Below are 11,155 nucleotides of genomic sequence, written 5' to 3' on the forward strand. Positions count from 1 at the left end.
TATTATTTAAAAAAAATATATATTTCTTGTTTATTTTAATATTTATTAAATAATTTTAAAAAGGTATTTTAAGTATGAACAATGTATAAATGTTTCTTACTTATTTCTAACAACTTAATTATATTAATTATTGTTTTTAAAAAACACAAAATGAAATTTTTATTAATTTTAAATAAACTCCAATAAGTCTTAACTACTTCTGTTTCAAATTTAAGTTATTCATAAAACATAAAAAAATATATTAATATAATTACAAATGTATCTCTCATTAGTATTATTATTTTTTTTTATTTAATAAAATAAACAACTTTTAAATGAGTTTTTCATAGTTTGAAATCACAAATAACCCCCCAGATTATACTCTTAAAAAAATAAATAAATTTAAGCCTTAGTGTCCGCTTCGGTGGTCGCCTCATCGGCCTGCTCGGTGGTGGTGTTGGTGGATTCCACCGATCTGCCCAGACAGGCCTGTTCGCACTGCTCCTTGGACTCGAAGTTGTTCTTGTTGCCGGCACAGCCGCCATAGACGAACTCCTCGCAGGATTGGGTATCCACATTGTAGGCATAGCGATAGAACAGGGCAAAACAACGACCCGTCTCCTTGGGCTGATGGCAGTCCTCCGACACGGTAAAGTCTCCATCCGATTTTGGTACCACCTGGGCCTGATCCTCTGGTGCCTTCTCCACCACCACATCCGATGGGGCTCCATAAGCAATGCCAGAGATTGCCGCCAGCAGCAGCATGGTGACCATAGTTAAGCCAAATTTGTAGCACATTTTGAATCCGTTGAGTGAGCAGCAGCGAATGATATCAGTCGTAGGTCGGAGCGCGGCTTAAATACTTCCGAATACCCACAGATTTACTCACGGGTTTTTACCCACTAATTTTGTGCCTGCCTCTTTTTGTGTACCTTATTTATCGGAGCGACGTTGCCGTGTTTGCCCAACTGATTCGGTAAATCACGGCTCTGTGACGGCTCTCTGACGTCTATATCACCATCATGATCACCTGGCACCGCCCAACCTTCGCTGCAGTTCAACGCACCTGTCAATCTATTCATCAGAAATGCCTCCAAAAAGGTCTATCAAAATCATATTCCAACTTGTTTCCGCCCTGAGCTCGAATGGATTTTAGAGAATCTCCTCACGTTTTTGGGTAAAGCATTTAATTGCTAGCCAAACTATTTAATTTGTTAATTAAAATGAGTTCCGCTTTAGCCTTAAAAAGTTTAAACATTGTTGGGTAGGTCAGTTTTTATATAATTTAAATAGATTTTCTAAATTTTAATAAGCTTTCCCTTAATTACCAGCTTGTTTGTTTGAATATTTAATCTAAAAATAAGCTAGTATTTATAACAGAGTTGCTAATTCAGCTAGTTAAGGTGGTAAACATTTAAACTAAACACTAAATAAATTTTAACAAGCAAAAATATTATTTATTTTATTACATATATATTAAAGAGTTCGTTTTTTAACATAAAAAATATAAAATATTTTTGTAAAAGCATTTTTGTTCACTTTTTGGGCAGGCAAGCCTCCTCGCAGGTCTGCCGGAATCCCCATCGATTGTCATTGCCTCGGCATCCGCCATATTTGAAGGTCTCACAGGATTTGGTGTCCTTGTTGTAATAGAATCTCTCCAGATTCATGCGGCAAGGACCTGTCTCCAAGGGTTGCAGGCACTTGGGATCTATAAATGAAGTTGAAACAATTTGAAAATAAAATTATACTAAAATAACTAGATTTTTTATGAATAATTAGCTTTGAAAGTTCAATTTTGATATTATTAATTTTTTTTATTATTATTATTGTTTATTTTTTATTTAAAATGATTATTTACCTGGCTGCAATCTCTGCGGCTTTATGGTGGTGGCTGCTATTGTGGGCTTATTTCCTCCTAGATTTCCTCCTGGCTGCACCTGGGCCACGGCTTTCGGTTTATTATTGTTATTATTATTATTGTTGTTAGGCGTGGCCTGAGTTAGTTGCATAAGACACAGCAATAAAAGTGCTGCGAGGCACAGAAACTGGGTCATTCGCGGTGACATTTAGCGTGTGTGAGGAACCAGATTAACACTGAGCGTGGCTGACTGTAAACTGAACTGTGGAGAATATGTTCTATATTCTATATTCCATTTTTCTATATTTTGTTTTTGATCTCTCTCTCTCTCTCTCTCTCTCTATCTCTGCCCATCCATGTGTGAGTTTACCAACTTAAATTGCGTATACGACACGTTGAGCGCGAGAATAATTAACTCAATCTAAGTACATATATATTCAAACCCATCAGATCAGACATAAAGAGAGACTCTCGAAAGATGCTCATACTGAGTGGGAATAATTAATTTCCAACCATGGTTTTTGTTTCTAAGAATATCTGGAATAATAGACTGAGACTAATAACTAAGAGCTTAACTAACTAAAGAATCCATGAAATAAATTTTTTATTAAATAATAAACCATACATTTTATTGTGAACAAGTATTTCGATTTTTTGTACATTTTGTTTCTTTAATATATATAATATTAAATATTTAATTTTTACACAAAACTTGTTCAAGGTAATTATTCCTGAAAAGTCTTAAAATCCCTTCTTAGTAAATTATTAGCAAGACAAGAATTATAACTTCGAACCAGAAATTTAAGTTGACAATTTTAGAAATTATCATTTACCTGGCAAATAATATTAAAATTATCTTTACAATTAGCTAATATGATGGTTTTATGTTCAAAAAGTATTGGGCACTCCGAATCGGGGTCGGATGGATTTGCGTTATACATGTGCAAATATCTTCTATAGGCGTTCTTATAGCGTACCCAGTACGATCGATTGGCCTCTTCTCCTAAAGCATGGAGTACAGTTAAGTCTATAGATTCTGGAAGTTGACCTCGCATCTGACGACAGGTTTTGGTAGCAGTTGCCCAATCTTGCTTAATATCTAAACTACAAAAATATGCTCGACCTATTTTCTGGCAATACCGTTTTATGCTATAAGTATCCTTTTCGGAAACTTTAACTTTGTCTGCTTTCGGGACATCCTTCATGGCCAGTACTTCCTGCAATTGGTTCTCCATTTTGGTGAGGGCAGCTAGCAAACTTCCTTCAAGTTTATCTTGAATTTCATTCAATTTATCCTGAACCTCTTTTAGTTGTGTTTCCATCTTGTCCTGGCGCCTATCCACTTGGTTGAGTATTGGTTGCAGTGCATTTAGGCAGAAACTATCGCATTCGCTAGGATTCGGTTCATCGATAAGGCAAACAAAGCCGGAACTGTGATCCTTTGCCAATGATCCTTTCCAAAGACACAGACACACAGCCAGTGTGCACAGCAAATAGGATCCTGACTTGAACATTTTGATATTGGTGACAGTGTCTACAACCGAAGAAAGTTTCTAATCAACTAATTTCAGAATCATTCGATGGCTTTCCAAGAAAGCTACGGATTTCGTGGTGATTAATAAGCACTGCTACACTCTATGTGCTGATTTGTATATTTCACTTTAAGTGCTGAAACATATGTTTATTTTAGCACATAAGCACATAATATAAATTTTATATTCCATGTTTACACAGTCATAAAATCCCTTTCTTAGTAAATTATTAACAACACAAGAATAATAACTTTGAACTCAAATTTTATTTGACAATTTTATAATGAAACTGCCTGGCAAATAACAGTATGATGCTCTGTACATGTGGCTAAAATGCTACTATATTGATAAAGTAAAGGACAGTTCGAGTTGGGGTCAAATGGATTAGCGTCATACTTATACATATATTTTCCATTGGGGATCTTATGGCCCTCCCAGTACGAACCAGTTTCCCCATCTTCTCCTAAAGCATTGAGTACTTCTCTGTCTATGGATCCTGGAAGATAACCTCCCATCTGACGACAGGTTTGCCCAATCTTGCTTATTTTCTAAACTACAAAACATTCTTGGACGTATCGTCTTGCAATTCTTGGTCACTTTATCTGTATCCTTTACCGAAACTTCAACTATGTCTACAATCGAAGAAAGTTTCTTATGAACTGATTCCAGAACCATTCGATGACACTTTATATGCTAAAATATAGTTATCATTTATAAAGCTGACTATACTTTATGTGCTGATATGTATAATGCACAAAAAGTGTCGTCAGCTTTATAAATATTTATTTATTATTATTATAAATATAAAATAATATTATATATAAAGGTAGCTATATGTCTAAGGTTTAATAATTGAAAAAGTGATAGCTTTTCTTGGAATATAAATTAAATTTAGAAAAACAAAACCCATAAATATAATTTCAAGAATCATAAATGCCTGCCAGACATTAGTAAATTTCAAGAAAAATGTAATTTCTCTAAGATTCTAAATAAATAAATTAACAAGACTCATAAAATAAAAAGAATAAAATGCCTAATATAGTATCAAAATCTTATCTGTATTAATACTTAATTAAAATATTAGTAAATAAAACTAAAATTACTCACATAAATTGCTATCCTGCATCAACTTTGCATAACAAATGCCACTGTCAGGGCCTTGGAAACAGATATGATTATTATTACTACGCAGGACTCTGTGTGTGTTTGGGGCTCTCATTAAAATTGCATTGTGTGTGTGCTGCTGCTGCTGGAAGGGATGGAATGGGGATAGATCTGTAATTAGAGAGTCACATTAGGACTGCAGGAGTCCAAGAAACGATGTCCAGGTGTCAGGCTCATGGTGCAAATTGAATTATCGCCCAGCGTTGATGATGTAACTTTAACGATGGTATGATTCCCGATGCCAAGGAACTTTGAGGGCACGACTATCATCCAAAGGGCTGTTCGCTATTAATTCATTAGCTCTGACCCACACACACACGCTTGAGAGGGTCGAATGTTTCGGGCTTGATTGAATGGCCAAAATGTGTTCGGTGGTGTGTCGCCGTGTTTTGCGGGGTGACAATTCAGTTAACTGTTTAATTTGCTTGAAATAATTGAGGCTCCAGACGTTAATTTTCCCTTCGCTCTTAAGCTGCATTTAATTATTACATTTTGGATGGACAAAGAGAATTGCAGTTGAGGAAAACTTAGTTGAAAATTGAGCTGTATTTTAAAGTAAGTTATGTATGAATGTATCCAAATATTGATATATCGGTACCGTAGCGATATTCAAAATTCAATAAATAAATTAGTATATTAAAGTTACTATTCTGCTCGAACCAAAATAATAGGAAAGAGAAACTGAAACTGAAATTAAAACTGAAATTGATATCGAAATCGAAATTGAAACATAAAATTGAAAGCGAAAATGAAATTGAAATTAAAACTGAAAATGAAATTAAAACTGAAACTGAAACTGAAATCTAAATTGAAACATAAAATTGAAAGCGAAACTGAAATTGAAAACGCACAGCTTCGTTGATCTTCAACTCTCACACACTCGCACTTGGTACTTGATTTTAAGTATTGGCAGAGCCCCGGCTTCGTTGTTTTTGTTGTCATTGATATGCGGAACATGTTTTTTGTTGTTGCCTTTTGGCAAGTGCTTTTTACGTCATCTCCGCCAGCGTTGTTTATTATGAGAGAGCGATTGCAGGGTATACTATAGCGACGAAAGGGAACTACTCTTTTTATGAGCAGCTTGAAACACTACCAAGGGATCTAAATTTTAAAAAATAAATAGACAAAAATAAAGTATCATAAGGAAAATGTAATAATCGTTTTAGAATATTTAAATATCGAAAAATATCGACATTTACATTAATATAACCTTATTATAAGATAAATAAAATATTGAAATGGTATTTATGTTTCTATTTTCCCGATTATATAGTTTCGTTATATAAAAAAATAGCTATTGATCAAATTTATATTGCAACAATAAAAAATCGAATTATATGTTTATCGACTTTCACTTGAAATATCGATACAGTAATGATAAATCGATTTTCTACCATTTTACCATATCTTAACTAATTAAAAAAAAATAATATATTTCTATTTAATAATTAATTTAAAATTTATAGTTTTAATTATTAATTTATAATTTAAATTATTAATTCTAATTTAATTAATATTAATAAAATATAAATGAACTATTAAATAGAAATATATTATTAATTGTAATTTCTACAAACTTCTTTATTATTAAAAAACTTTAAAAAAGTATCCTTTTATTAACTCTTAGAAAAACAAACTAATTTGATTAGCTAGTTAGGTAACCCGTTAGTTGTTATGACACTAGCTTTAAGCCACAAGGCTGCTAACTTGGTCAATGTTGAATATTGGCAGAAACAGAAAACATAAAACGAGTATTCAAGCATTCGAGCATTTGAAGGCATTTGTAAACACAGAAAGAGAGACAGGGCTCAGTGAGTTGTTAAGCCAAGAACGTGACGGTCGATTGATCGAACAGGTGTAGCAGCAGGTTAATGACTAACCATTGCCATTATGCCGGCGGCTATCAAGTGGCAGTGGTTCCTGCTCTTTAGCCTTCTTTTGGTGCTGCTGCTGCTGATCCCGCAGGAAACTGGGGCTGCCTCCAAGCGAGGTACTTGTGTGTCTCTAGAATTATCAGTAAATAATGAGTTTCATTTGCAGTAAAACTATGCCTTCAGCCCACAATCAGTGGGCGGTGCTTTGGCTATGTGGAGAGCTTCGCCTACAATCCCCTGAAGCGACATTGCGAGCCCTTCATCTACGGCGGATGTGGCGGCAACGATAACCGCTTCACCACCAAAGCCGAATGCGAGTTCAACTGTCGTGATATTTAAAAACAAATTTCAGTAAAGCCTAACTTGACTTAATTAAAGTAAAATCATTCCTTAAGACACTCCATATTCTCGTGAAATGAACAACAAAGTCTCCTCTCATTTTGTTTATATTTTGTATATTTTATATGTAAATATTTTCAATGCGTGGTCTCATTGGCCTTTGTCCGATTGCGTCGCTTCACGTGTCTCGCATTATTGCAGATCTTGTCACAGTCCTCGAGGGTCTGGAATTGCCTCTTGTTGCTGCAGCCAATATACCGACATTTCTGCGTCTCCGGATCGTAATATATATTCATTGTGCTGGGCATACAAATGCCATTGCTTGTGCTCGGCACCGACTGGCAGAGGTCACCTGAAAGCAATTTAAAATTAGAATTAACTTTCAGTTAATATCACATTAATTTCTAATTTGAAATTTGGAATTGTTCAAATGGAAATAAGTTTTCTTTTAAGATATTTTGGGGTCTTGAAGAAGAAAAATTTACACTAGCATTTCCACTTGTTACAATTCCTAAGTTAAGTAGTTTTTTTTAGAAATTTTCCCATTAATTTCCCTTTCAAAATTCATTTAATACTCACGAACTGTGGCCTCAACGGGCACCTGCTTCTCCTGGATCATGGCCAAAATCACACAAAGCAAAACCGTTATTCTCAGTTGACATTGGGCCGACATTTTGGTTAGAAATACTTTCTATACTTTCTTGAAGAATATACGGGCAAAATAGGAGTTGCTCAGAATCTTTGTAGATTTTTGAACCGTTGCTCAAGTTGGTCAGCTTTGTATTGCAGCTGTGCTCTTCTCCCTGATGATGTCGTCAATCTGGCTCAGGACAATCGCAAATGCGCAGCAGCCGCTCGTCGCCATTCAGTACACACACGGAATGTGTCCGATTTCACAGAGTCTAGTATATGGTTGATGATCGGCCGATCTGATGTCTGATGGCTTTTCTTAGTATTTCTTGATTGATTCTTTGAATTTTATGAGTTCTTTAGACCCGCCAAAGTTCAACGGCAGTGCAAGAGCCAAAAGTGATTCGGCGCAGAAGCTTCGATGTCGTTATGCAGATTAGAGAATGTCTTCCCTTCGCTTGGACTTTGTCTGTTGGCAGTTCTTGGAATTATATATATTTTAATATTTTTTGGGGGGCCGAAAATATGAAATGCAAAGAAATCGAGAAAAGCCAGAAAAGCGAGAAAAGCCAGGGAATTTGTTCACCGCGCACTTGGTAGCCACTGACTAAATGTTGTGTAGCAAACTCGACTCGAAGCCTCGAACAAAAGGAACTCTATATGTGTAATCAGGCCTCTGTCGGCGATAGCTCAGCTGCTGATTCGGATTTTGCAGAGAGAACTTAAACATCCACTGGGGGAAATATATACAAAATAATTACATTTATTCACTAATAATATAAGTATAAAAAAGCAGGTTTAAGAATGAAAAGTAACTCAGAAAATCAACTGAAAATCGGGAGAATGGTATACAAAAAAATCGTAAATAAAATATTTATAAATCAATTATGGTGTTTTAAAGTTTGATTTTAATGAATATATATCTTAATATTAATTTTTTTTAATATTTTTAAATTTAAGTTCAGTGTTCTACTGATAAGACTTCCAAACGACATCGACATCTCGACATAGTCTCTCTGTGATTTCGCCTGTGGAATCGATGATGATGATGAAGATGCTCCGGCTCGCTCTCCTTCGGCGAGATTCCGGCTAAATCTGGCGAGTGCCTGTTGCAGAAGGCCGCGGACAAAGGGAAGGGAGCTTGCATTGCGATTATAAGGCCATCGTGACGTATACGTAACGAACAGCAAATGCTCTCAAAAAAATAATATACATACATTTTATATACAAAAATAAACAAACAATAAGCTAATCTCATTCACAATATCTGGTTCAATGGCATTACAAATTCAGGTCTTAGGGCTTAGCCTTTTACTATATTTAAGTTATATTCAAGTTAATCACGTTAAAGAACTTTAAAATATCGAAAAATATCGAGATTAACGTGAATATATCCTTATAACCAAATTAATAACATATAAATTGTATTTATTTTTGCATTTTCTCCAATATATACCTTTATTTTATTAAATAGAATATCAATTTATTGAAACGATAAACAATATATTGATAGATATATCGACTTTCGCATTAAATATCGATTTTGTATTGATAAATCGATCTTCTACCATTCCTACCTACTCTTCCACAAAAGGAAATTAAGTAATGCTCCCTAATTAAGTCTTAAAGAATTTTCAAAATTTTTTTCAAGTATTGTTTTATCAAGTATTCAGGAAGAGGCGATCTTCAATAATGAAAAAGTTGTTAAAGTAATCAGTAAAGAGATTAAAAATCAATTTAAAATAAAATTGATTACAATCTATATGGATATATGGAATTATTAAGCATTTTATTAATTATTAATAAACTTCTTATATACCTATAACTTTAATAAATAATATTTAAATATAATTATCAACTCGACCAAAGATGATCTCATCTCGTTCGATCCTTCTCTGTAACTAACCTATAGGACTCTTTTCTTCATAGAGCACCCATTCCGATTATGGCACTTCAATGTTCAACTAAGTTAGTTTATAGTCCAGCACGTTTCGATAGTGCGACAAAAGAATAACAATTACGTCACAGGTCAACGGGGCGTATGATTGACATGGAAACCGAGATTAGGACGACGCTCCGACGCAATTTGTTTGCCGCCGACGCTGATCTCCCCATCAACTCGAGTCGCGTCGAGTCGAGTGTATATTAAAACCACTCACTCTAATCACTCATTCATTTATACATTTATTTTTTTTAAGCTTATTTATTATAATACGAGTGACCGTATTTCCGCTCGCCACGAATACAGGTTTGAACGCAGTCCTCCTGGCTACCGAAACTCTGGCCAGGAGTCAGGTGACAGGCTCCCACGGAATACTTCAGGCAATCGAGGGCGGCCGAGTCATAGTAGTAGCCCTCGATTTCGATGGTGCAAATGCCCTCGGAACGTGGCGGTGGCTTATAGCAATAATCTGTTAAGAAAATAGAATAAAAAGTATTATTGTTTTGTGTAAATATTACAAGGAAATAATATAATTAAAAATATTTTAAAAATCTCTGTAGATCTCTGTAGATTTATAAATTTACTTCAGTAAATCTCTAGCTAAAATATAAATGTAAATCCTAATTAATTACTACTTCTTTGGCACCTCAAAACCCCAGTCTCTCTACTCACCCGGCATGCTGCTGCGCAAGCTCCAAGCATCTGTGACTTGGTGTTGGTGCTGGAGCAGGATTAGTGACAATAGAACCACTAGCATAGCCGGCGGCGTTGAAAGCTTAGATCGTGGCATCTGGACGGGCGGCGGGCAACTGAGTGTGCAAAGTAATAACGAGACGAGGAGCGAGCTCAAACCCCATCGCAAGCTGGGAGAGTGAAGGCGATAAGGCATTCCATCGTCATGGGAGATGAATCAAAGTTGGTGATAACATAAGGAAATGCAATGATAAGCCCTTCTAATAAGTATATGTATATAATTATATAGTTTTATATGATATATATGGTTTGGGGGGTTTGAAAAAGCAACACCTTTAAATACAGTTTCATTAAATATTAAAGAAAAAAAAGAGAAACTATTTTATAAACAATAAAAAAGAAGCTGTAGCAATAAGGAAAAACAAATCTTAAAAGTGGCCATATAAAATAAAAAAGAAACAGAAAATTAGTGCAGGTAGATTGTAACTTTGTAGCTTTGTTGAATACTTTTTATACCCTTGCAGGGTATTATAATTTCAGTCAGAAGTTTGCAACGCATTGAAGGAGACCTTTCCGACCCTATAAAGTATATATATTCTTGATCAGCATCAACAGCCGAGTCGATCTAGCCATGTCCGTCTGTCCGTCTGTCCGTCTGTCCGTCTGTCCACCTGTCCGTTTCTACGCAAACTAGTCCCTCAGTTTTAAAGCTATCTAAATGAAACCTTCTTCTATATACTCTCACTGCTATATATGTCGGAACGGGCCGGATCGGACGACTTTATCATATAGCTGCCATACAAATGTTCGATAAATTTTTAGAAAAAAAATTATAACTTGGCTGTTTTTCAATATTTTTGCACAATTTTTTAGATATGGCCATTATATATTATTTCAGAATTTCGATAAAAATTTCATGAAAATCGGACGACTATATCTTATAGCTGCCATAGGAACGATCGGGAAATTAATAGGAAAAAAACTATAACTTCGATGTTTTTCAACGTTTTTTCATCTACTCCGGGATATAAGCTTATTTTATTATTCTAGAATTTTGGTATAAATTTCATAAAAATCGGACAACTATATCATATAGCTGCCATACAAACCGATCGGTAGATGTAGAGAAAATGTAAAGCTG

General features: G+C 34.9%; 5 protein-coding genes across 5 annotated transcripts; 1 reads left to right on the forward strand and 4 right to left on the reverse strand.

The window, feature by feature from the left end:
* Nucleotides 1-22: 22 nt before the first annotated feature.
* Nucleotides 23-791, reverse strand: LOC108086069 (U-actitoxin-Avd3r). Its single transcript, XM_017182888.3, has one exon. The coding sequence runs from the start codon at nucleotides 775-777 to the stop codon at nucleotides 382-384; it is 396 nt and encodes a 131-aa protein (XP_017038377.1). The 5' UTR covers nucleotides 778-791; the 3' UTR covers nucleotides 23-381.
* A 619-nt stretch (nucleotides 792-1,410) lies between these two features.
* Nucleotides 1,411-2,104, reverse strand: LOC108086078 (kunitz/BPTI-like toxin). Its single transcript, XM_017182896.2, has 2 exons — nucleotides 1,841-2,104; nucleotides 1,411-1,690 (listed from the first exon to the last, which is right to left on the reverse strand). The coding sequence occupies exons 1-2, from the start codon at nucleotides 2,046-2,048 to the stop codon at nucleotides 1,515-1,517; spliced, it is 384 nt and encodes a 127-aa protein (XP_017038385.1). The 5' UTR covers nucleotides 2,049-2,104; the 3' UTR covers nucleotides 1,411-1,514.
* Nucleotides 2,105-6,293: 4,189 nt separating this feature from the next.
* LOC108086086 (chymotrypsin inhibitor SCI-III) lies at nucleotides 6,294-6,815 on the forward strand. The gene is made up of 2 exons (XM_017182903.3): nucleotides 6,294-6,526; nucleotides 6,577-6,815. Exons 1-2 carry the CDS (start codon nucleotides 6,427-6,429, stop codon nucleotides 6,747-6,749), a joined length of 273 nt encoding a protein of 90 aa, XP_017038392.1. The 5' UTR covers nucleotides 6,294-6,426; the 3' UTR covers nucleotides 6,750-6,815.
* A 36-nt stretch (nucleotides 6,816-6,851) lies between these two features.
* LOC108086070 (uncharacterized) lies at nucleotides 6,852-7,978 on the reverse strand. The gene is made up of 2 exons (XM_017182889.3): nucleotides 7,329-7,978; nucleotides 6,852-7,101 (listed from the first exon to the last, which is right to left on the reverse strand). Exons 1-2 carry the CDS (start codon nucleotides 7,420-7,422, stop codon nucleotides 6,887-6,889), a joined length of 309 nt encoding a protein of 102 aa, XP_017038378.1. The 5' UTR covers nucleotides 7,423-7,978; the 3' UTR covers nucleotides 6,852-6,886.
* Nucleotides 7,979-9,540: 1,562 nt separating this feature from the next.
* Nucleotides 9,541-10,129, reverse strand: LOC108086080 (early lactation protein). The gene is made up of 2 exons (XM_017182898.3): nucleotides 9,994-10,129; nucleotides 9,541-9,790 (listed from the first exon to the last, which is right to left on the reverse strand). The coding sequence occupies exons 1-2, from the start codon at nucleotides 10,109-10,111 to the stop codon at nucleotides 9,579-9,581; spliced, it is 330 nt and encodes a 109-aa protein (XP_017038387.1). The 5' UTR covers nucleotides 10,112-10,129; the 3' UTR covers nucleotides 9,541-9,578.
* Nucleotides 10,130-11,155: the final 1,026 nt, after the last annotated feature.

Source organism: Drosophila kikkawai, chromosome 2L (assembly GCF_030179895.1).
Source record: "Drosophila kikkawai strain 14028-0561.14 chromosome 2L, DkikHiC1v2, whole genome shotgun sequence".
NCBI lineage: Eukaryota > Metazoa > Arthropoda > Insecta > Diptera > Drosophilidae > Drosophila > Drosophila kikkawai.